Source organism: Eurypyga helias, unplaced genomic scaffold (genome assembly GCF_000690775.1).
Source record: "Eurypyga helias isolate BGI_N326 unplaced genomic scaffold, ASM69077v1 scaffold13752, whole genome shotgun sequence".
NCBI lineage: Eukaryota > Metazoa > Chordata > Aves > Eurypygiformes > Eurypygidae > Eurypyga > Eurypyga helias.
Genome location: NW_010237960.1, coordinates 38,589 through 61,232, shown reverse-complemented (window position 1 = coordinate 61,232; position 22,644 = coordinate 38,589). Strand labels below are relative to the sequence as shown.

General features: G+C 44.0%; 1 protein-coding gene across 1 annotated transcript in view; it reads right to left on the bottom strand.

The window, feature by feature from the left end:
* Nucleotides 1-10,398: 10,398 nt before the first annotated feature.
* Nucleotides 10,399-22,644, bottom strand: part of HS1BP3 (HCLS1 binding protein 3) — a 46,472-nt gene continuing 34,226 nt past the window's right edge. Inside the window, exons 4-6 of the mRNA XM_010147679.1 lie at nucleotides 21,096-21,241; nucleotides 20,487-20,622; nucleotides 10,399-10,627 (exon numbers count right to left, since the gene is read on the bottom strand). Coding sequence (XP_010145981.1) covers nucleotides 10,399-10,627; nucleotides 20,487-20,622; nucleotides 21,096-21,241 — 511 coding nt within the window. The remainder of the gene's footprint in view (nucleotides 10,628-20,486; nucleotides 20,623-21,095; nucleotides 21,242-22,644) is intronic.

Here is a 22,644-nt window from a genome sequence, read left to right as displayed (position 1 = left end):
AATAAGAAGAAGTCTCCAATGATTAGAAACAACTCAGATCCCAGCACATGATGCTTTTATTTATACCCCAAACTCTCACTTCTCACTCTCCCTGCCAGTCCCCTGCCCTGCACACCCACGTAACGGGGCGCAGGGATGGCAGAAAGCCCCGTTGCCATCAGCCTGCCGTGCTTCGGGGACCTGAAGGCCTCTGCGTTCTATCACTGACCGTGCTTTCCCTTCGTGTGAAGTGCGTAGTCACGCCGCTATGTAACTGCTTATTAGTCAGCGTTTCATCACGCTTTAAGTATTTTCATAACCGTGCTTCTAAGAATCAAGACTGCCGTCAGGACGCTGCTTCCAGGCTGCCGCGAGAGAATATTCAAGGGAGTCTCTGCGGCGGCTGATTCCATTTCCATTTCAGGCATGGTTACACCCCTGCCCGTGCTGAATGGGCAGCAGTGTTTTTCTGCTTTGTTCTGAGAGCAGCCCTGGTTCTGGGAAGTTGTGTAAAACCTCAAAAAAGGGGGACTATCCCATATGTGTATCCAGTATCTATTTTTTAGGAAACCACACAGGCTACAGTCCTGGGCAAGCCACGCACACGACTTGCTAGTTTTTATGCCTCTGAAGGCATCTGTGGGTTTTTTTCTGTGACAAGTTGGCTTTGATTTCAAAAAAAGTTCCCCTTGAAAAAGTTCTGTCATACGGTGTTCTGAGACAAACCCAGTAAATGCTTTATTCACACCGATTCCGAGTAGTCTGTAGTGACGGCGCAGTGGTTCAGGGACTGGAGACTGATGGGGGAGAGAAGGTGACTTTTAAAGGAATTTGCAGTTTGGGCCTATTTCGGTGACATAATAAAGAAAACAGTTATGCTTTTCCTCTTTTATTCTTAAAGGTCATTCACTTCCTTCTTATATTTTATTGGGAAAAAATAGGAGGAAACCCAGATTCTCACACCCTTAGTACTGGGAAAACTCATTAACGATCCTAACAAACATTGTTTTTCTCACAAACATTGTTGGACATTTTAAAATGAAACAGGAATTCAACTGGTAAAGAAATTAAAACTTGTAATACCAAAATATCCTGTCTTCTTGCTAGTTTCCCCTCCCTTTCACCTGTCGCAGTGCCGCCAGGTAGCTGGCTGCCCAGCAGTCAAAGCATCTTCCTAAATTTCTAACAAAACAGCAAAAAGGCAGGCAAAAAATTGTTCAGGGGGAGAATATTTCAGGTCGTCCTTACGCACAACACAAAAAAGCAAAAAAAAGTCACAAAATCCCTTAACCCACAGAATTGTTTTGTTTGTATTTTTAGTTTAGTCTTGAGGTTCATGGCCAAGATAGGAAACCAGGCAGATCTCCTGCTGGCTCTGCTACAGCATCCCTGTTTAACTGTGGGAAGATTAATAAACCCCTCCAGTTTTTTCCGTGTTCTCATACGTAGTGTACACATCCATATTATCAGAGAGAAACACGGAGCCTATAAATGACTCCCAAGTCTTAAATCCCAGTTTCCACCGAAGTGTGTAAAATAACTGAATATTATTTTCATGAAATGGCTATCATTAAGGTAGCTACAGGAAAAGGAAAGGGAGGGAGGTGGTCTCCGACAGTTCCACACAGGGAATACCCCAGGCCCTGGGCCGAGGGCAGGGTGCTGTGCTCACTTTGTGGCTCTCATCCGGCACGTTTTGAAGTGCCCCTGCCCAGCAGCTGAGTCGTCACAGCAAGGTCGGACAGCGGGCAGCAACAATCCCCGCTGTCCTGGGATCACGGACTGCTTTCTAATACTGCCCAGTGTAACCCCAGTGTGGATCTCCGGTAGAATTAAATGGAACTAAACCGAACTAAACTAAACCAAACTCTCCATTTTTCTCTTGTTACTGTCTGGCTGAGCCAAAAAAAAACCCGCATGATTTCTTTCACAAAGCTGGTGAAACTGCAGGTCAAGTGGGGAAAAAAAAGGGAAAGACAAAAAAGTAAAAAGAAACTGCAACAGAAATGGATCAGGGAAGCTACGTTAAACGCAGGCATTACAGATGTCATCCGCAGTCGTTGCTGGATGAGCCACTGCAGGTCAGTACCCTGAAGGGGAAGGCAGTAATCTGGTAATTACTGCATTACAGGGAAATGGGTCAGCTCATGGGAGTCGTCATGCACAGACGTGCAAATCCAGGAAAGCTGGAGCTGGTACACTTAGCGAGGGCAAGAACAGCCTGGCTGCTGGTCAGCCTTAGCCGAAAGCACGCCCGCGGGCACAGCCACACCAACACCCTGCTGCCCGAGCCAGCCTGGCCTGCGCTGCCAGGGGACACGGGAGGAAGCTACAGCATCTCACAGTGACCCCCGTCACTGCGTTTTGAGCCGGGCTTGGGACAAACAGCCTCCTGCCTTGTTGCTTACGGAAATCCATCTTTCTTCCTTTTGCTGTTAAGCTGCCTACAGTACTCACCCAGGAGGGGAGAGATGTGGGCCTTGTGCCTTTCTCAGCCCCAGGGACTTTTGAACCCCGATCTCCCATTTCTCCAGCAAACAGGAAGCAAGGCAGCGCCAAAATCATGATTTACTTTCCCTGCCGATACTGGACAGAAACAGGACTCCTGGAAGAAGAAACTGTTTTTATAGCCACTATTAAGGACATCTCTTTGGGAGCAAGTGATGCGGGGCTTGTTGCTGCCCTGCCATTCCCACACAATATGATGTTGTTCCTTTAATTCAGCCAATGTTTGCTTAATACAAACCTCGTTAACAGCCTAGAGAGCAGAGACAGACGAGCAGACACCAAGCTGTTATATTACGCGTACCTGACTGGGAATTGTGAAATCCACCCCAGCACCTGCAACCAGGGCACCTGAACCCCCCTTGTGATTTTGCCCCTTCCTCCCTTTGTTCCCTCAGTACAATCCCTCAGTACAATCCCTCACTGGACAGGTGGAAGCAAACTGGCTGAGGTCAGCTGGATTTTGAGCTCAATTTACCACCAAACATGCCAACACAACTGATGGCATCAGCAAGCGCAGCAGCACAACAGAGGATTTGCAACGCCAAACAGCTGGTGGTGGGTCCCCACTGCCCACATGTACCCATCTGGGGGATGTTATTTCTGCTTCTAGTTGGGTCCTTGGGGCTCACGTGTCCCATTTGCTCCACGGCAGCTCTGTGATGGGAACCACACATGGGTAAGCAGAACTGATCGAGAGATTTGCTATGGAAGTGCTCCCTTGAGCTAAACCAAACCACCGATGAACACAGACCCAGATTTCTTTTTCATTCCTCATGAAAAAGATCATTTTTCCCCATCATTCCACGTAGAATTAGGTTTTCTTTTTAGGCGAGGCATTGCAACTATAATTAGCCAGCAGTTCTGGACACAAACAATTCCTTTCAGGGACTGTACACAAGATTAAATATGTAAGCTATTAAAGGTCAAGACACAGGAAGGCGTAAGCAGGAAAACAAATCATGGTAGCCTGCGGATTTGATTGCATAAGGGGGGAAAACACCGGGTAGCTTTGATTCTCAGCGTTCAAGGTAATGATTATTTTTGTTCACAGTAAGAACTTGTTAAAATACCCAGACATTACCAAGCTGAACCGTAAGCTCTCTAAACTCCTCTGAGGTGAAATTAGTGGCCTTAAATTATTATTACCAACAAAATGATCTGAGAAGTTTGTGATCATTAGCACAAATTCCCTGGACAAACTTAAAAAGCAGAGAAATTAGCAGAGAAGTAAGGAAAGTGCTCAGTAAATACCCCAGGAATTTTGTAATTTTATTTTGTTTGCTTTAATGTTGATTTGAAAAACCACGGTGCTCATCTCGCCAAAGAACCATTAAATGCATTGTTCATTTCAGCCCTACAGCCCCAATCTTTCAAGGGAAGCGAGAGGCTCTGGAGCTCTGTGTATAAATCAGGCAGATGCCTTCGTGCATGCTGTCCTGTCTCTCCCATTCTCAGTGGTGCTCTCCGGGTCGATCAGGCTTGACAGTGGTGTCACATCCTATTCCTTTACCTCCTCTCCCAAGCATCAGCATCACCAGGCTTCTAACGACCCGTGTGGGCTGTTGACAGTTCAGATCGCCTGAACGACTCTCCCAGCAGTCGTAGGGATCAACCCTTCGGTGACATAAACGGCATGGAAACACTGCCTTTGGCAGAAAATGGCTGAATCACATTTGGGGAGTATTTAACGAGTTCAAGGAGAGGCTGGCTTGCATTTATTTTTTACCAAAAACCCCCCAAATGACAGTTTTCATACATGGACCTGATTTGATTAGGTGACTGAGAGACCCACATTAAGATGGCACGCTGGCCACAATGCTTCCCCATGGAACAGCTCCAAACCTCCAAATCTGACACTACGGTTCCTAGGAACTGGACACCGATCACCATACAAGTGAGGGTAACAAACCATGGCGGCTGTTCATGCAGCGGGGACCAGTGGGCTGTTACATCTTTTTGTGTGTAGTGATTTGTAACTCGGACGTTCCCGAGCACCTCAGTGAAAAAGAGCATTAACAGAGCATCAGATGGTCTATTTTGAGGTTATTCCACTGAAATTTGCTGAGTGTTTTGATAATGCCATTTGTTGCCTAGTCACCCTTAGCAAATCTTTTACATTTGACTTCCAGTTCAACCAATCTTACCGTTAAAGGTGGGATCTGGAGGAGCATTCAAGAATGGCTGAAATCTTCCTCTGATACCAGTAAGACTTCTACTGCTCACTGAAAATATAACACATAAATGTCAAAAGTGGCTTTTGATAAAGTATATATTGCAAATCAACATTCCCACTGACTTCAGGAATCTCTCCTGAGTAAACAGGAGAACTGGCTTTGTTGTTATAAGGTCAGTGTATGGATCTCCTTGAGGATGCTGGGAAGCAGGATGATAAAGCACCAAGGATGTTCTGTTCTTTCAGCCACCAAATACTCACTGAGTGACTCATTCAGTGTGAGTTTTTGGGTTAGCCCAGTATAGTATTATTCACAAACAGCCAAAACCAGATGACTATAGGGAAATTAAAAAAAATATTTGCTTGTTGAATATTCTCGTTTCCAGTAACCTGTAGCTCAAGGACATACCAAGCTCTAAGCAACATCTTTATAACCCTTGATAGGTTTCTCTTCTATGAGTCTAACCTGTGTCTCTTCGACCCCATATGAATTTTTAGCATCCATATAGCATCTTGGTATGAATAAAATCTGGTCCCGAAATATCTATGACTAATCAATCCGTAAAGCACTTTCATTGACTTCTGAACTCCCACAGCAGCACTTAATTTGACTCTTAATTTAATTTACCATCATCATCTCTCACTGTTAGTATTTTTGCTCAGGGCAGTGGATCCTACAGATGGTTTTCTAGTAACACAGGCACATGACTTCCCTTCACTTGAATTCTTTATTAGGTGCACTGTATGGCACTGAAGACCAGAAGTAGTAGGTGGAAGGCAAGATCAGTGATGCGGTGAGGGCTGAAAAATTAGATCAGAAAGGTTTAAAGATGACTCAAGGAAGGAATGGGAGCAATACAGAACGCACCTGAGTGACTTTATTCAGTCCCGCTGTTGCTGCTGAGATTAAAAGTAAGAATATAGACAAAACCTCACAGGAAAAACCCCTCTCTCTTCCTGACGTAGATGTTTGAACTGTCACAAAGGTGTGATCATATCAATCGGTAAGAAAGATGGTTGATGCACACACACACAGAGATTCAAGAATCCTTGGTGGCATTAGCGACAAGTCACATTTTGAAGTGAAATATCAGTGCTTTTTGCACTCTATATTAAATCTAATGACCACAGGGACTGGTCATTTACAGTCCCCTTTCTTTAGCTAATGCCTAAGTGCCACACGAGCGTGCTGGGTTTTTATGACCTTGAATCAAAGGCTGACTTGTGTATTCTGCTGTAGCAAGCTCAGCTTCTTTGCAGAAGCTAACATCTGGGCAAAGATCAGCGGAAGTATCACTTTCAATTAATATATTTTTTTTAGACCCAACTCAAATTGTCACTGACTGAGCTAAGCCTTAAATGCTACATGGGAATTAGCTTTCCTAAAAATTTAGCAACAGAACAGACCAGAGCAGATGACCCACAGGTCATGTGTGAAATACCCAGCTTGTTGAAATCAGTATTTCACCTGTGACCCAAATAACAAAGAACATAGTGTTACTTGTTAATTAGTGCTGTACCACATAACAAGCAGAAGGTTATGCAAAGCAAGAAACAGCTTCTAAAGCAATAGAGATACCTATTATGAGTTCTAATCACTAAAGAAAACATCTTTTGTAAGGGTTTAAATGTAAATCTCTCGCTTTTCAAATCTGCTGATGAGCTAGCTATTACTAATGTCGGAAGGTGATGCCTGTCAGCCAAGAACTACATTAGAGTCCCTAATTGAATTTCAAGAGCTGTCAAGAGCTGGCTAATAAAATAGCTGCTACTAGAAGTGATGAAAAAAAAAAAAAAGAAGAAAGTCTGGCCTGGCAGGATGCAAAGTATGTTGTGTGGTTTCCCCATGTCATTTCAAATACTGTGTTCAATTTTTCTGGGCTACATTTGTCTGACATTCTTCCCTTGTATAATAATGATTCATGATATATAATTTATTCAAGGGCTGTAACTCACCTCTGAGTGCCTATAAATATTACTGCAGCGAGACATTTGCATTGTAAAACAAATGCATAACACTGGGATTTATGAAGGATCCTTTTATGCTAGTGCCTTGACAGGAAAGAGAGATTTCTTCTGAAGTAAAACATTGACCTTAAAATCATCTTACAAATCTAGCACAGGATGCAGTGAACAGCTCTTCCTTCCTTGTGTTGTTTAGGTAATTTGACAATTTTAGGGAGGGCTGGGGAGCAAAATGGCTTGGCCATTCAAAATGGTTACAGCTATACCGTTGTTACATCAGCATTACTGAGAACGTTCCCATGGTTATGATGGCAATATATAATATCTACCCTCCCACTGCTCTGCAAAAACATGAGCCATTTCTGAGTGGAGCTTTTAGAGGTGGTGGAAGGTAGACAGATGACACTGCTATGAGGAACGGTGAAAGACAAACACAGTGCCCCCTGGAACAAAGGCTGCACGTTGTGTCACTGCACCAAGTGGTGTTAAGGAAAGGGTGTGGGATGCTGCCATCCCTTACTGCCCCTGGTAAATCACTCTGCGGATATGTAGCAATTCTTCTAAAACCAGGGGAGAAATCCAATGCAAGATGACAACATTCATAGAATCACAGAATGGTTTGGGTTGGAAGGGACCTTAAAGACCATCCAGTTCCAACCCCCCTGCCATGGGCAGGGACACCTTCCACTGGACCAGGTTGCTCCAAGCCTCCATCCAGCCTGGCCTTCATCTAAGGCACCCCAAGTCGTGAGAAACTGATACCGTAGTGATGTCCTGACCTGTCTTGCTGCCACCCTGCTCACTGGGCAGAGCTGTTCAGTCTAGAAAAGAAACTGAAAGGAGTGTACTTTGTTCTCCTTATCTGGTGATGAGAATTAAAGTAACGAGCTTAAGTTGCAGGAAGGAACAGTTATGTCAGAGTAGGAAAACATTTATAATGGGATCTAATGGCACACCCAGGGAGGCTATGGCATCTCCAGTGCAGGTCTCCAGCTAGACAAACTTTTAAGGACAGGTTAGGAAAATGTCTGTGAGAAAGAACACCACTGCCACTGCAAGAATGTTCAGTGCCCATGCTCAGGTATGTCTCCAGACAAATATGTTCAGCTACCATGTCCTTCTCTGGCATCTGCCACTCTCCCAGGTGCAGCTTCACCTCAGTAATGTCTTGTCCTGGCCAGTTAGAACCACCACCAGCAGGACATAGGCCAGATGCTCCTGTTTAGGGCAGGATGGTGGACAAACTGGTCTTCCCAGGCTGTTGCTAGCTCTGTTCTTTTATGGTTTCTCTGATTTACTTCAAGAAATCTTAATCCTTTCCCTTTGTTGATCCCCTGCTAAGAGTGAAGATCTCCACTCAGTCTACTGATCATTAAATCCATGGCCCTCAATATGGTAGCTGTATTGCAGCCTTCCAGTACCTGAAGGGGCTACAAGGAAGCTGGGGGGGACTTTTTACAAGGGCCTGTAGTGACAGGACAAGGGGGAACGGGTTTAAATTGAAAGTGGGGAGGCTTAGATTAGATATCAGGAAGAAGTTCTTCCCGGAGAGGGTGGTGAGGCACTGGCACAGGTTGCCCAGAGAAGCTGTGGATGCCCCATCCCTGGAAGTGTTCAAGGCCAGGCTGGATGAGGCTTTGAGCAACCTGGTCTAGTGGAAGGTGTCCCTGCCCATGGCAGGGGGGGTGGAACTAGATGATCTTTAAGGTCCCTTCCAACCCCAACCATTCTATGATTCTGTGATTCTATGTCAAGGCCATGTGATGGGCCAAAAATACAGAAACACAGTCTCCCCCAGTAGTGCGGAATAAAGTGCAGATCAAGATTCCTCAACCCTCAGTTAAATATAGAGCAGTTGTTCACATCACCAGGTAGTGCAACAGGAAGGCTGTCCTGAATTTTCTTCTGTCTGCCATTCTCGGCCTGCTCTCCGGCAAGTCATTTCTTTTCTCCACAGTGCTTCTGTTCCACTTCGGCATGATGGGATGAACAAGCTTCCTAATTCCACCAGGAGACTGTGAGAACAGACAGGATCAGGTACTACCTTTACCCGTATACAGTTTTACCTTTAGCTGCTCTCAAAGGAAAAAGGAGTGCAGCTGCGTTCTTGGTTTCCTACTTATTTACACAGGGTTTTAGGTGAGCACGCACTTTAACACCACCTATTGCTCCTCACGTCTTAAATGGAATCCATCCTTTAACTCCGATTTGCTGCTGCTGTACCACCTAGAGAACAACAATAACAGTAACCCCTGCAGGTTAGCAAAATGTTTTATTATACTGAAACATACTGTACATAGGGAGAGCCAATGGTTATGTTTTATCTGCCCCATCAAACAAAAATACCTTTATCATATTTTTCATTGGCTTAAAAGGAAATACTAATAGAGATAATTTCATTATCAAAAAATATATATAAAGCTTTCTATTTATTTTGTTCTAAATTAGAAAGGCAAATTTAGAGACAGCGATATGGCTTAAATATATTAATATTTTCCCTCTGGGGAGCTTGTCTTCACATCTGGATAAAACACAGGCAGAATGAGTTCAGGAATCTCTTTCTACATGACTGCAAGTATCAACCCACATTAGATGTAAATTCAGGATTTTCAACCAGAGTCCCTGAGCCAGGGAAGAAGCGGGGTAGTCTGGGAGCCCTGTTCTACCATCTTTTTATTTTCCTGCCTATTAAAATTTCTCTGGTATGTTTTCTTCCTGTTTTTCCCTCTGGATAATACCATTTGTCCTCACTTGTTTTAACCATTGCCATAATATACCACTGTTTTATCAAAAACCTCATTTTGGTTTAGTGCAATTAATCACCATGTGTTCTTCTTCAAGTTCTGGGAGAAAGGAAGGAGAAAGTGAAAGTGAGTGACTCCAGAGAGCAATTCAGAGTTCCTCCATTAGGACACCTGCACTGAATCACCTCCTGGAGAGATCTCTTTCCACTAACTACAGCGGGAGCCCAGGAAGACTTGGCTGGAAAAAATTAGCCCTTGACGATCTTGAGTAGGTTCACAAGAGTCCTGCAGCATCCGAACCTCCTACCACTGCAACCTCCACAGATGTCTGGAGCTGCACTCAGTCATCTTCAGTGATCTGCTGTTCTCCCCAGGGGCCAGAGGTGCATAGCTCTAGTGTTCGCAGTCCTACAAGTTCTCTTACAGGTTGGCATTTGCACAACAACCAAGGCAGCAGATTGTTGGGCTCAGTGGGGATTTCAGTATTTCTCTGATCTACGGAGGAACTGTTACCTATACTTAACAGTTCCTGGTTATAAATTACTGAAATACCAGTCAGGGAGGAAAGGGCTGCTATGAAAATGTACAGGATAAAAGGAAAATGACCTTTCCAGTGAGCTGAAATACACTAAAAGGACAGGAACAACATCCTGTCCTGCCTCGGACCATTTATTGGACATTATTCACAGTTGCCATGTGTGCAACACGCTTACCATTTTCAATCAGGACTAAACTGGCCAAAACTGTACTATATTGATACTAAAATAGTAGTAGACAATCTGGAGTGCTATGTCCTTATCCACATTCCCTGTAAAACTCTGAAAATCTAAGGCAACATTATACCACAACTGCACTGTTTTGAAAACATCCTATTGAGCCTGTGCTAGTCAAACTTGCTGCTCTCTGTACCACGGTATACAAATGAGCACTGTGACAGTAAAGACATCTGGTCACCTCTTGCGATCATCACTTGAGCTCACCGGGACGTTGGGTCAAGAAGGCATCATTATATTTTAAACATACGTGTGTTCAAAAAAGACTTGTATCTTGGTTGTTCATAGATTCATTTTCCTGGATATACTGGAGAATGTCCACTTCATTCATTGCCTGAATCTTGTTTTCCTTTGGCTTTGACAGTGGAGATGAATTAATGTTCCTGGGAGCAACTGCTGGCTTCTGAGGCAGTGGTGGTTTTGGTCGTACCTTAGGTTTCGTTTTAGAGGTTACTTTCAAGAGTTTCTCTAAATCATCTTCAACTCTGGAATGAAAAGAAAACATCAGTAACATCTTGGGAATTTCTGAACTGCTTTTTGTTTTGTAAGAAAATGCAATCTTGCAAAATAAAACAGTGCAGGAAAGGATCAACTCTGATGAATTTCTCTTTTAGGAAGAGATTTCCATAAACGTTTCGGTGTTATCAAAATAAGAATTGTCTTTTTATCATGTGTTTTTTCAGTTCACTGTACAAGTTAGTTAATTTACAGCATGTTTTCAAATGTCTAAATTCAAAGCAATTTGCAATTATTAAAAGAAAAAGAAGATTTTAGTTTGGCAAAAAAAATGTTTTTGATTTGTGACAGGATGATTTGCTTCCCAAAAATTTTTCATATGCTAGTAGAATTTTTCACATGGCTCTACTTCCTCTTCTTCCCCATGTTCCAAGACTGAGACTGAGCATCCCCCATGCTCAGTCATGAGAAACTAGAAAAACTAATGACTTAAAAAATATTGCGTTCACATTTGCTTCCAAGAAACTGAAGGAATTGTCAATCTGTGACTGTATACAACTCTTTGGTGACCATTTCCCCCTGTTTCACAGTGAAATAACCCAAAACAACTCAAAGAGTTAAGGATATTTTCTACCCGCCTTGTTTGACCGGATCAAGAGACACAGAATGCTGGGCATGCCCAACTCTCTTCCCATAGGAGCTGTTAAAGATCTGGAGGGAGCCTTTGTAACAGATTGCCTTGAGACTCCAAGGGGTGTCTGCCTTTGGAAAGTGGGTGTGTGGAAGGAAGGGAAAGAAGGTTGTCACACATTACATCTCTAAAAGATCTAGCAGGGATGGCAAAGTAAAAATTAGCATAGCTAGAGAAGTCTTTACAGGCCACAGTAATTTCTCCTCTGAATCCAAACAGCCTCTTCTTTCGGTCCTCTGAGCACAGTGGTGAAACAGAATACCGTAAGGAGTAAGCATAGCTGTGTATTTCCCAAAGGCTTGATTGATAAATAATTGCTAAGCAGTCCAAACCCAACCAGCAATCCAGGCAGATAATAGCTGTGTAATGACCAGCTACAAAAGTGAAGCCCCTGATAAAATTCATACCTCATATATGCTTACAAAATACATAGCTTGCAAACGGCTCCACCTCTAACTGTAGCATACAACATCAAGAAAGCTAGAGAAGTGCAAGCAAAAACCTCTGTTTGGGGGACCAGGAGCCAAAGAACAAGAGGAACATTAGGCTTGTCATACGTGGGTGTCTCCTTGCCAGACCCCAGCTCCAGTGTGATCACTTACCCTATGACTGTAGCATCTCGGGCAGTGAAACGATTTAACTGTTTAATTGTTTACAAGCACTGTTATAAGCATTGTTTTTACTAACCTTCAGTATCAACTGCATCAGCCCATTAGGCTGGTAACGGTGCCAGCAGTAAACCCCCTCTGCCTCAGCCAAAGCCTGACAGTGAAGCTACAAATTAACTAGAAGATGAAATTAAGGCGCAGGATCTTTTTGTTACTCCCAAAGGGAATCTAAGAAGGATCAGTTTTAACCAAGGCTACTCTTGTAAAATCAACTGCCTCAACACTGATACCTAAAACTAGGAAACACCTAAACAGACCAACTGATGGACAGAGCAGGGCCACTGTCCCAGAGCTCTGTGCCTCGATCTCTGCCTTGTGGACTTGTATTCCAGAAGGCAGCTCCTCAAATTTCATCCCCCAAGTAATTCTGGATGTTATAGTCCCTTTTATTTAGATAACATTTCTGATGTCTTTTACTTTCCATGATTCCCTGTAGGTGACATATCCCACCTAACTTACAAAACACCTTGTCAGTGTATTTCTTCCTCCTGAATTCCTTATCTACATAGAAGAAATTAATCTAATTAAAGCCCGGGCATTGTTGTTTGCTGCAAACTCCAATATCCAGGAGATACCACACCTGTGATCGCATTGCCAAGACACGTTCTTATTCTCTTTGCTGTGTAATAAACAAAACGTGTGAGGGCTGGTATTTCTGAAGCCCAGCTTTCTGTAGCTGATCTGACGCCTCCCTTCTTGGCATAAACAAACACTGAATGAGCGTCCATGTCATAAGGTTTTTGGTCATAAACACCAGAAACCATAATCACCGGTGTGCATACAGATCATACAGAAGAAGTGTGATTTTGAACTGCTGAGGAGGTGCAGCAGTACACACAGCACATGAACCAGATCAGGTGATGCAACTTCCTGAATTCTCTCCCCCTGTGTGGCTCTGCATTAACTTCTGTGCTAACCATAGCAACAAAACCACTCAGCACGGTCACAAAATACCCCCAAAAGATGCAGCTCAACAGGCAGCGGTGGGGTTTTCAGGGGGTGTGGGGGGTGCTTTTAGGCCAAAAAACATGCAGGATTTTTTTATTTCCCCCAGGTTTGGAAACTGATCATGTAAATGTTTTTTCATCCCAGATTTCTGAAAGACCTTGATTAGAAGAAGTCTTTTACAGAGAACACAGCAGATAAGATGTGGTCTTTGTCTCAAAACCTGCTTTTCAGTGCTGCAGTTTTAGGCAAACTGTTTGATCCACTGCCGTTTGATCACCCGAGACTCAACTGTCTTTGGAAAACTAGAGGTAAAATGCAAAATGCCTCAGGCATAGACAGAAACAAGGACTTCTATTTCTTGAGAAGCAAATTAATTGTTACAGTACATAACTACCACCATATTTAACTCCAGGCCAGGAGAAGGAAGAAAAAAATCAAGCAACTATTCTGAAATAACATGGAGATAAAGGAAGAACCTTCCCACCCCCATCCTCCATCTTTTTATAGACAATCAGGCACAGAATCCATGTAATTAATCATTCTCTAATTAGTCTCTTTCTTTTTCTGTGATGGAAAAGCAGTGCCACATTGTTTAAAATTCCTGCCATACTGTTGTGCTGATTCACAGACTCTGTTGGTGGAAAATCTCATTGTCTCCAGACCGAATGCAATCAAGGCCCTTACTGAAGAAAGGCTGTCACAAAGCCCTGTGACATGACTGCGAGCATGTGGCCTTCAAGAAAGTAAACGAGTTCTGAAGCAGCTGCCATCAGAACATCAACATTTTAGATGCCACTTCACTGAATCCTGTCCTGTTTATCTGGACAAGATCTTTGGGACAGGAATGACTATGTGCGTGTACAGCATCTAGCACGATGGGGACAGTGACCTCTGCTCGCTGGAAAGGCTCTAATGAGGAGAACCAGTAGTGAAAGCAAAAGACAAAGACTCCCATAATTTGCTAAAGGATCCAAAAGGATCATGCTTGAAGCTAGGTTATGCAACTCACAGCAGTTCTTGCAGAACAGACTTCTTTCTTTTCCTATCTTATTATCAGTGCCTTTATTTTGTCTGGTGTTAACTCCAAGTACGAGAGATACCTTAGTGAAGCCTTGGGGAGAGGTGTTATATCACATACATGGCTTGGGAAAAGACTTGTGCCCAAAAAATAGGCAGGAGGCTTCAAAGTATCTGTTGACCATCAGTTCTGCTATGGTCAGTAAGGACAGTGTGATGTCTAACAAGGCCTGTGGGAATTATCCAGGCTGGAGGGAATGCAAAGCACAGGGGACTGTGGAAGAGGTATCTCCTCTCCTGCTTTCTCCTGCAACCCATTACAGGTAAATCCATACTGGTACTGTAACCAGTGCCACGAAATATGTCTGGACACTGGAATGTGAGAGTCTGTACTGTTGAAATGCTAGCAGAACCACTGACACAGCTTTGGTCAGGGACATTAGTCCTTTTCCAAAAACCTCCCAGGCAATACTTGGAGCGGGCATGGAACAGGGATCATTCCCAGCAGGCAGCTGTGTACAGCCACCTTGTTCTGCAGCTGGAGAGAGTCTAACAGCACGGATGCAGACCAGTGGTGCCAGAGAGCAGGCTCATTAGTAAAGCAAAGTCCTACATGCACAAGTGCACATGAAGGCCTCTAGAAAAACAGCCTACAGGTTAGATCACTCACCTGGGAAATGAAACCATTTTTACAATTTGAACCAGGGAGCTGGTTCAATTTTTCCCCAGCCTGAAGTTTAAACCTCTGTCCCCTGATTCTCTAGAAAGTTATACAATCACCAGGCAAAGGCATAGTTGGGGCAGGGGAGAGCAGGCAGCTGTTACTCCGCAGCTGAAGATGGCGGTCACAAATGCAAGTAACCTGGGGCAAGACTACTGGAATCTGTTCACTCTCAAGCCTAGTAAAAGCATCTCTTGCTACACCAGGGGAGACTAAGGCACCCCTCCACCTTATTCTATACAACCCATACATGTTCCTAGGGATGGGGTAAAAATTAATATTTCCTCTCTGGCAAAAGCCTTTCTGTTCTGTTGGCCACGTTTGCTTTGTGGCTCTTGCACTGTTTATAAGTAGTATCTGCACTGTTTGTAAGTAGTATCCCTATACATCACAGGAAAAATAAAATCAACAAAAATGCTTGAAAACCATCACAGGAAGTGCTCTTGGGCAGCAAAGAAAACCCACCAGAACTAGTAGGCAAAGAAGAATTTGTTTACTGAAAGCTGCTGCAGTCAAATCAAGGTTCCCTCCTCACAGTCAGGTCACAGCAAGCAAGGGAGACTGCCCTGGAATGGTCAGGAAATTCCTGACTCAGCTGTTGCAACCTCCTCTACTACCTGCACATCACCCAACCAACTCTCTGCTCAAAGGATGTAGACTTAAACCCTCTGGAGTTGTTGTCCCAACTATGGTGCTGCTCTCCTATCCTCAGGACAGCAAGAAAGCATTTCTCATCGTGTGGTGCTGGAGATCATGTGCCATATGACTCCTGGCTAGTCTGAAGATGTGTTGCTCTCTGAATTCAGCACCTGCCAATGACCTGCTGCATGAAGAACATACAAACTCTTGAGGCTTCAAAGGTGGCAACAGTTCCTTGGCAAACCTAGAACTCACAAACCTGCTCAAGAAGCCGTATGGACTGAACAGTGTTTAGAAATGGCCATTGTTAGGATGTGGTTTCATGAACAGCTTCAGCCTCTAACAATATAATGCTCCTGAAAGGGTCATCCCTTGCATTCCTGATGGCCCAGCTCGCAGCTGTAAATACAGACCAACCTGCAAATACAGACAAAACTCGTCTTTTAAGGGCATGGTCAGGATGATGCAGCTGTAGCGCAAAGGTAAGAGCTGGACTATCCCTGCCAACACCAGGAGTCTTAGATCCATGTAATCCTAAGAAAGAATACACCAGGTCTACCATCACAGGGCAGCAGAACTGGGATCCCACTGTTGTCAGCACTGGAAAAAGAGAAATCTTATGCTGACAGCTCCTTCTCCCCAGTTCAACTCCCTATTCATTATCAAAAGTAAAACTAATTATATCTCTCCTAAAAAGCTGTTCAGACAACTGTGATAATTATTTCAGGCTAGGATGTGTGATAATTTATGTAATTCTGTGGGCCCACAGAGCTGCTGCAACATTTGCAGGATCAATTCTAGCATCGGTTTTCCACAAAACCTGATCCATCACACCAGGCAGGCACAATTTAGATTAATGAGGCAGAAGAGGTCGACTGCAGTCCTGCTGCATGAAAACTTAATTTGCACATCTGTGGCTACTGGGTGGATGAAGATGAGAAAATAAGACAGCATGAGAATCCACGATAGGAGAGATTGCAGAATACTGATTTCTGCAGAAGTTGACTTCTATCTCTAGATTAAATGGAAATCAGACCTGAAGATGAGCTTTGAGAGTGGAGGTAAGTGGCTGAATGCATCCAGAAGGAATCTTTATATACTATGATGTGACCCAGGAAAATGACAGGACAAAACAGAAGCCTGATCTAAAATCTATTCCCAAGGATAATTCTTCTGACATCTGGGAAAGGGTTATCAGCTACTCTCTCATCTCAGTGCAGCTGGTCACCTTGCACCTTGGAAGAGTCGAAAGCAATGGGACCCAGAACTTCTCAGAAGAGCCTGGGTTCCTTCAGTGGTGGTCAAGAACCCCTCCAAGGTTCCATCCCTGTGGTGAAGAGGTAAGCCAAAAAGACTTGGTCAACTATCCCTCCCTTTCTCAAAGTACATCCCATTAAGAGTATGACTTGATCCTTTTTTCCTGAAGGCAACATGAGGGGACTTGACCTTGCTGGTTATTACCACAGCTATTTATCTCTTTTCCACAAGTTCTCGAGGGATGTGGAAGTACAGTGTTCTACAGACACCTCACTGACTATTATGACAGGCATAGTGGTAAGAAACACTGCCTGCACCTGAAGTGCCAGTAGTTAGAGTGATGGGACTCACCTACTTTCTCCATTACCATCACTTAATATTTGTTGGTAGGCCAAGAAATTAGTAACCAGTAAGAGACTGGTCAATGGACAGGAGGCAAGGCATTTGTTTGAATGGACATGGGTATTTTGCCATAAAAAGAAATCATTCATTGCACTTACAAAGCACTTGGTTCTTCTCAAAGCTCAATGCTTGTTAATGTAAATTAGGTGATTCTATTTAAAACAGTAATCCTCCTTTCATTTGAGCAGGTACCCGCAGAGATCAGAGTCTTCCGTTCGCAATGAGAACGTTTATCATATTCTCTTCTCCCTCATGTTGTGACAAGCACAGCCCACGCACATTTTGCAGACTCATTTGTCTCCGTAACAGTCTCTTCCTCAAGAGTTACAAGTCACTGCTGGGGATTCACTGACAACGCTGTGGTGCTACTGCTGCTAACCATAAAGATCACGAAGGGCTGGATTGCTCCTGTGTTCTGCTCTGAACATCATTTTTTCCTCATTTCCCCTTTAGAAGAACGTTCTTTCTTCCTCTGCCTTAGCCCTCTCTGCCCCTGATTCACTGAAAAGCACATTTTCCTGTAAACCCGACACTTCTTGGATCTGCCACACGCATGTGAGCAGACCATGTGGTATGTGCAAATCCTGCCATTTTCCTGGGTCACATCATACTATATAAAGATTCCTTCTGGATGCATTCAGCCATCTGCCTCCACTCTCAAAGCGGTGCTGCAGGGACAACATGTGATGATCTGACCGCAACCCCCATTCCCTGTTACCCTGCCCCACAGCGGGAGAGGGGGTAGGGAAATCAGAAGTAAAGCTGAGCCTGGGAAGAAGGGAGGGGTGGGGGGAAGGTGATTTTAAGATTTGGGTTTATTTCTCATTATCCTACTCTGATTTGATTACTAATAAATTAAATTGACTTTTCTTCCCCAAGTCGAGTCTGTTTTGCCCGTGACCATAACTGGTGGGTGATCCTTCCCTGCCCTCGTCTCGACCCATGAGCTTTTAGTCATATTTTCTTCTCCCACCCCACCCAGGGAGGACTGAGTGAGTGGCCGCATGGTGCTGAGTTGCTGGCTGGGCCTAAACCACAACATCCAGCTAACCCATCTGTGTACAGTGGTCCTACCACAGACCTGCTGGTGCATCATTGCTCAGGCAGGTCTTAAGTCTTGACAAAATGTGGCCAGGCAAATTTTCTGCATGGTACAACAGAGTATGTCCACCAGACCGAGACATTTGCCAGTTTTCCAGCTCTAGCTCACTGAAGGAATGGGTTGTCACAGCTCCCACTTTCATCTGAGAGCAGGGGAGAGATTTCTCCAGTCCCTTTGGGAGGGAAGAAGGATTGTTGACATCTACAGGGAAAGGCAAGATTTATTCTTGGGACTCAAAATACGCTCAAGCCCCTGTGCCAGAGAGACTGCAAGGTTCAAGTCATGTGGAACATTTCTTCTCACCACAAAGGATCACTGCCTGGAAAGGAGACTGTGGCAGTGCCCTACAAGAACATGTAACACCGGTCTGGTGGTAAGGGAAGGTGGGAGATGATTCAAATGTTGCTTCTACGTTAGACCTGGCAGCTCTGCTAAGGTTTCCAGCTAAACAGAAAACAAAGTGCACTGCACATCACCACTTCAGAAAGTTCAGCTACAGGATTTCAGGTGACCGCAATGAATTTACATACAGGCAAGGTGAAACATTCTACTAGGTTAAAACAGTACTGCATCTACTCTTCCCCCCTTCAACAGCTTCTCCTTTACCCCCAGTCGCCTTGCAATTCAGTCCACCAGCTCCCTGTGATATGCAGGTAACATTGTGAACTAGGTTTGTCAAGGGGATTTCAGAGGGTGTTAGGCACCTGAACAGGTCAACAGATCATAGAATCATAGAATGGTTAGAGTTGGAAGGGACCTTAAAGATCATCTAGTTCCAACCCCCCTGCCATGGGCAGGGACACCTTGCACTAGACCAGGTTGCTCAAAGCCACAGATCCTGACCCATCTGCCTACACCTCTTGCACAGACAGGATTTGCCTCTGGATTCCCATAGCAACTTTCCCTTTGGACTGCTGGCATGATTTTCTGCTTCATTACGTGTATTCATTTCTAGTTGGATCGTGATGACTTGCCAACTACTGAAAGCACTGGGACAATCCAGGAATAAATGAAAACTACTGGAACTTAAAGGAACTGGAATCTTTTCCCATGGGTTTCCATTACCATCTGGGTGTGCTGCTAACACTGATGACCCCAAACTGTAAAAGCATGGTCTACTGGTCTCAGAGCAGATTTCGGAGACCTTTCTCTGCCACAGAGGAAAACATATAATCCAAAGGACATAAACGTGACATGAAGAAGCTCTGGATAATAACACAAGGACTGTGTTGAAACAGGCATTTCTCTTCTAGCCATATGAATTACCTGAATCAAGCACTGTACGCTGAGATTGCTAGCAGAGGAGAAAGCAAACACAAAAATATTGCAAGCACTTATGTGATGGCTCCCAATATCCCACAGCACTAAATCAGGTCATGTCCTACTCCATCAGCTTCTATAAATACCAGGTGGGCTGTCAGGATGTAATGCGAGATGGCACCCAACCCAATTTCACCTCTGTTTAAATTAAGTCAGGTAATACCGCTGAGATAGCTAGCACTTTTGCATGCGTAGAAAGCTACAGATGCATAGCTACCTGCTTCAGGAGAGGTTTGAAACTGCACACAAATTCCCTCTCCTGGATTTAATACCTGCTGCGGAAATCATATATCCTAACAGGGGCTGGCTGGCAAGAATTACCACTGGAAGGAGTCTGGCCTCATCATTCAGATGCCAGCCTCAGATCCAGAAGGCACGAATTTGACTCGTTACTGGAGCACAGACTCCCTGGTGATGCTGGCCTCTCTGAGCACTGGTTCCCTGCTTTCTCTCTTGTGGACTGTCAGTGCAGGCAATTTAGTCTTGTGAGAGATGTTAGGAATAAAACACGTTATGTGATGATACACTATCAAGGGGGCAGGTACGTGTAAGAGCAAGTACATTAGTCCCTCCTGTAACTCTAAGCTCTGGCCCTCCTTTCCACTAGATTAAAAATTAAATGCAGGGTGATAGAGGTTTTAAGGAGAGTCCTTTATAGCTGTGGAGGTGTGCACAGGATTCCTCCTGGAATTGGGCATTTCAGGGAGGTGCCCCTGATTTCAACCCACTGAAGCTGAATTCCTCTTTGTTTCTGGGCTTTGCTTCTCACTTTGCATAACAGAGGACAGTTTTCGCCCCCGTGGATTGCTTGCAGAAAACAGAGGTGTCAAGTTAGAAAACAAGGACTAGATGGCATGTCTTGGGCTTTCAAGACCCTTCTTTCAGAGTCACAGAGTAATACTTTGCATCCTACCTTTCTCAAAGGGTCTTCCTAACTTCCTCTTTAATGTGTTTGATTTCCAAGCACCATGAAACATTTCTGACCTCTTAACTTGTAAGTACAAGTACTGACTCACAGTCAGCATTCAAAGTATTTAAGCTTTGCCCTCAAATCCATCTCTCTTGAGGTCTAAATAACTCCACAGATCACCTTCATCCTACATGACAGATCTGAGATGTGTACCTCAGCAGTTCCTCAGTGTCCTCCTCAGGACCCATGTTCAGTACGTACTCCCCGGTCTTACAGGCAGCTGGCAGCAGTAGTGAGTCGCCCAGTCTCACCACCCCACCAAGGTCTGGATCTTCAAATAATTTCAGATCTAGAAGGGGAAACAGAAAATGCAGTAGTTAAACCATGCTACACAACACAATACCTGCCTTAATGCTAGCCAGTGAATCTGGCTACTGGGCTGCAAAAACGATGATGTAGACAATTCTTCCAAAGACTTCCAATTCACAAAGTGCAGTTATATTCTGCACTCTCAGGACTTGGTAAATCTGCTTTCTTCTCGCCCTCAAAAGTAGGTCACATTACTCTTGTTAGTGTGGCATGAGTGAAGGTGGGACAGCCAGCTCCAAGCCCAAAATGTCAACAGTGAACAGCTATGTGAACTACAGGTCTTATTTATCCTTTATGAATGATTTTAGATGATTCTGCCCCAGCTGAAGATTTGCCTTAACATTCCCAAGTCATTATTCAGCCTGTGTACTCTGTATGACTACATTTAAAACCTCAGTTATACATGTTTTAGATAAAACAATCTGTGTATATGCAAATATAAACCAGATTTACTCTCTTTCATCTTCTTCCTGGGACCAATTGATGAGAAATCTTTTTCTGGGCCAAAGAGTCCTTCATCTGGATCTTCTTCAAAAATGGTTAATTTGGGCTTTTCTTCCACGGTGAGAGGAGCAGATGCCTTCTTTGTTTTTTTAGTTCTGAAAGCGTAAGAGACAAGAAAGTCAGCTGCAATTCTTCATTTAACAAGAAAGATTTATGGCTCAAAAGTCTCATAAGCTGAAAATAGAGGAAGGCTGGGAAAGAATTAAAGAAAGGTACATAGGCATCGGTTGCTGGCAGGAACAGGATATTGAGCTGGAGGGACTGTTGGTCTGACATCCTCTACCTGTACTGATGTTTTGTAGTCTTAAGAACTATCAAGGCACCCAATTGGAAGTGGAATAGCAGGGCTAACAATGCTGTACTGTGCAAACTACCACCTGATCCCATTTGTTCTAAGCAGTTTTACTCCTCCCACATAAAAAGCTCAAAATAAAAATAGAAGACCAGTTCCAGCAACACTGTCATAGACAGACAGAAAAGGGATGGCTTGAAAAACAAAGTGCACGTTGGACCATCGCACTGATCAATCTGGACAGGTTTTTAAAAATCTCTTTGGCTCATTTCCTTGCCAGTGCCTGCTGGTGTTTCTGACTGCTCCATGCTCCTTCCATAAAGGTGATAAACACTCCTTTCATCCTCTCCAGGGGAGCCATGATATGAAGACTGCATCACCTTTAAGCTGAAGCAAGCAGGGACTTGAAGATATTGGTTGGACAGACTGCTATTTGCAGAATTTACAAATGTCACTCAGTACTTTCTCAAACTAAGGACAGGGATAACTTCCTCTAAATTTAGTCTTCTAAAAATTTGACAGTGAGACAAAGTTAATTTTTAGGCTTCTTCTCAACTCAGTGGAAAGAGACAGGCATCTCCATAGCACAATTAATCTCATCTGTTTTGAACACTGATAAGTTCAATGCAATAAATCTCTGAAGATCCCCTCCTCTCCCCTGGCTGGAGAAGGAAAGTAAAAACTAGTTTGAATTAGAGGCCTCATTTGCAAGTGGTTTAAACAAGGAGAGCTGAATCCTCTCCCAGGAATAGAGAAAAAAGCATGCGCCTCTTGCTTTCATACCTAGGAGTCCTGTTCCACTAGCTGAAGCTACGAGGCAGCTTTCACAGGAGGGCAGCTTGAGTTACCAGGCAAACCAGGTGGCATGAAGAAGAAAATTCAGAGAACGGGACAAAAACCCTTGGTTGAAAAGTCCATTTCAAACTAAGCTGGAAGTGAAGCATTCCTTAGGACAGCGTGTCCTTCCTAAGAAACGGCCATATTTCAGAGTCCTTACTCCTGGCTGTCACGGCCTTGCAATTTCTAAGGCAGCCCCTTTTGAGTGCCTCTTACAATAGAAGATCTGATCTTCTCCTTTACAGAGAGCAGGTCAGGTTTCAGCCTAGAGCAAACCCAATTATTAGCACTTAACATGCCATAGTCATCAAAAACCAAGAACAAGGTCAAAAGATTACACATACATTCCAACTACATTAAAGAATCTTG